General features: G+C 57.3%; 1 protein-coding gene across 2 annotated transcripts; it reads left to right on the plus strand.

Moving 5' to 3' along the window:
• Positions 1 to 499: 499 nt before the first annotated feature.
• On the plus strand, positions 500 to 2,814 carry CLPS (colipase; the record flags this gene model as incomplete). 2 transcript variants are annotated; one of them, XM_080806834.1, is made up of 3 exons in its annotated part: positions 500 to 583; positions 2,103 to 2,225; positions 2,683 to 2,814. In XM_080806834.1, the coding sequence occupies 3 exons, from the start codon at positions 500 to 502 to the stop codon at positions 2,812 to 2,814; spliced, it is 339 nt and encodes a 112-aa protein (XP_080662960.1). The 2 variants fall into 2 exon arrangements, with proteins under 2 accessions (XP_080662960.1, XP_080662961.1); XM_080806835.1 differs by lacking the exon at positions 2,103 to 2,225.
• Positions 2,815 to 3,295: the final 481 nt, after the last annotated feature.

The raw sequence follows: 3,295 nt of genomic DNA on the forward strand, positions 1-3,295 counted from the left end.
GAGGAGGACCTTCCTAAGGACCCCTGAGATCTCTCATGGAGGCAGCCCCCTGGTTGAGGGCAGGAGGGCAGAACACCCAGAGTGAGAGATAAGTGTGTTAAGATACATCTAACATATTCATTCCCTCAGCACCCCCAACTCTTGAAAGGATCCCCCGTTGACAGATAGGGAGATTGAGACTCAGAACAGAAAACTTGCCCAGTTTATAACTTGTACAAGTAAGAGTGTTCCAGAAGTCCACACCCAACGATGATGCAGCATCACCACACACACACACACACACACACACACAGTGCCTGGTGCCGCCCAGTGGCTTTATCAGGACCCTCCCCCCAGCAGATTGGCTACACCTGGGCCTCTGTTCACGTCAAGCCCTGTGGGTCGGGGGAAGGTGGGTCACATGTGGACAGAGCCCCTTTTATAGCTCTGCCACCCTAGCGGGCTATCTTCTGCCACCTGACCCGCCAGCTGCCACCTGTCCCAGCTGTGCCCGTTCATCATGGAGAAGATCCTCGTTCTTCTGCTCGTGGCCCTTGCAGTGGTCTATGCAGTTCCTGACCCTCGGGGCATCATTATCAATCTGGTAAGAGGGCCGTCGGGGGAGGAGTCATCTGAAGATCCAGGTGGGGATTTTAAAAATTTAGATCTTTACCTCTAATGTCTCTGCCCCGGGGCTGCCTGGATCCCTAGAGGTGAGGCATCTCTCCCTTTACTGCCCAGGTCTACCCTGTGCCTCTTCCCTGCTGGGGTGGTGGTGGTGGGGCGGGTGGCTCAAACTAAGCTGATCAGCAGGGAGCATGCTCAGAGCAGTGATTGGACCTGGCTGAGGGAGCTTTATAAAAATCCAGAGCCCTGGGGTGCCTGGGTGGCTCAGTGGTTAAGCGTCTGCCTTCAGCTCAGGTCATGATCCCAGAATCCTGGGATCGAGCCCCGCATCGGGCTCCCTGCTCTGCAGGAAGTCTGCTTCTCCTTCTCCCATTCCCCCTGCTTGTGTTCTTTCTCTCACTGCCTCTCTCTCTCTGTCAAATAAGTAAATAAAGTCTTAAAAAAAAAAAAAAAAACCAAAAACCCTAGGTCCCTGTGCTGGAAACCCTGGCTCAGAAGGTCCAGCTAAAGTTTAAAAAGCTCCCCCAGTGACTGTGGCTTCTGACCTTGAGTGACACACACCGTTTCAAATGCCTCAGGAACATTTACTCATTTGGTTCTCATACTAAGCACGCGAGATAACTACTATTAGCATCAAACCCATTTGCAGATGGAAAGCAGTTGTAGAGAAAGGTGAAGCCACCTGCCTGAGGTCACGCCGCTGGAAAGCATTGAGCAGGGATGGGGGAGCCCTGGCTGATGGCCCCAGAGCCCTGCTCTCCCACTGCCCCTTGCCTCCTCTGTACCCAAGGGTTCTTTTCTTTTCTTTTTTTAAAGATTTTATTTATTTGACAGAGAGATAGGAGAGGGAACACAAGCAGGGGGAGTGGGAGAGGGAGAAGCAGGCTTCCTGCTGAGCAGGGAGCCAGATGCGGGGCTCGATGCGGGGCTCCATCCGAGGACCCTGGGATCATGACCCGAGCAGAAGGCAGACGCTTAACAACTGAGCCAACCAGGCGCCCCTACCCAAAGGTTCTTAACTCAGGGCCTTGGGTGGCTCAGAGGGGCCAGGATCCGCCTGAGGTTGTAGGTAAAAGTTTGTCCAGGGAGCGGGGAGTTTTCCAGGGAAGTGGTCCTCCACATCCATAGACTCCTCAGGGGAACGCGGGATCCAGGGTCTGGAGACCCTGTTCTGGGTCACTTGTGCACATTCCAAGGGAACACTGAGGCAGAGCGTGACTTGCCCAGGATTACCCAGGGAGCTGGCAGCGCCACGGGTACTAGAACCCGTGTCCCGTTTCGCAGCCACGACCCTGCCCGCTTCTCCCACTACTGGGGGCGGAGGGGGAACGGACTGGCCGCCAACCCCACGGGCTGGCTTCCTCTACACACGTCCGCACCGGGGGAGGCACTGTCAGCGGTAGAGGGTGGTGGCGTGGGGGGTGGGGCAGAGGAGGGACAAAGAGGAGGGGTCCCGAGCTAACACCGCCCCCACCCCCCACCCCCTCGCCCGGCAGGAAGACGGCGAGCTCTGCCTGAACAGCGCCCAGTGCAAGAGCAAGTGCTGCCACCGGGACACCGGGCTGAGCCTGGCCCGCTGCGCTCCCAAGGCCAGCGAGAACAGCGAGTGCTCTGCCAAGGTAGGTGCCGGCGGGAAGGGGGACAGCTCAGAGGAGGAGGGCCCTCTGGCTTGGGGGTAGAATCAGGGAGCGGGGAGGGGGATCCCGGACACTGAACGCTGCGATTAAGAGGGGGAGGTCAACAGGTTTCAGAGCACTTTCCCATCCGCTCAACTCTTTTGATCCTCACAACTGACCAGTGAGGTGGGTGCGGACGGGGATTTGTCCTGCCCATTTCGCGCATGGGTAAATAGAGTCTCCCCCAGGGAGATCTAGCTAGTAAGCGCAAATGAGGCTGAGTGGGACCCAGAACCTGGGTCCTCCGGGCTCACAGCGCCCCCTGGCGTCGCAGTCGGGAGGAGACAGACTGAAAAGGGACACGGGCCTGGTGTTCTTCAGGGTCAGGCCCCGGTGGGTGGGCTATGCCCAAAGGAGCCCCCCACCAGCCTGTGACTCCACTGGCTCTGTGTCTTTGCAGACGCTCTATGGGGTTTACTACAAGTGTCCCTGTGAGCGGGGCCTGACCTGTGAGGTGGACAAGACCATCGTGGGCTCCATCACCAATACCAACTTCGGCGTCTGCCTCGATGCCGGCCGCTCCAGAGAGTAGAACCCCTGAAGGATGCTCCTCCCGACCACCTCCCCCTGGCTGTCCCCCCACACCCCCTTGACCAGTACCTCCCTTTTCTGATTGGATTCTCAGCAATTAAAGCTCTTCCTGCAACCTTCCCCGGGATCCTGAATGTTCTTGCTGAATCAGTGTCTTCCTTGATGTCCCATCAAGGCAGGTGTCAGATCAGGCGAAGGACAGATGGGTCTGGGACCAGGTGGGGAGAGGCTGGACAGCCTGGAGACAAGGTTGTGAAACAGCCACACTGGGAATCTCTCCCTCTGGGGCCCAGTCACACCTCCCTGGGATGCCCTCCTTGGCCCTCAAGTTCTCAGACAGGTTCATGTGTGCACACACACATGCACACACTTCTAGTGGGGAGTTAGAATGGCCCATATTCCTGCCTGCATCAAAGCTTCCCAGTCCTTGTCCTGGGTTCATACCTTCGTTCTGGGCCAAATTCCCAAGCTGACACAACCGA

The sequence above is a fragment of the Martes martes genome, assembly GCF_963455335.1.
Source record: "Martes martes genome assembly, chromosome: 6".
In the NCBI taxonomy this organism is placed as follows: Eukaryota; Metazoa; Chordata; class Mammalia; order Carnivora; family Mustelidae; genus Martes; species Martes martes.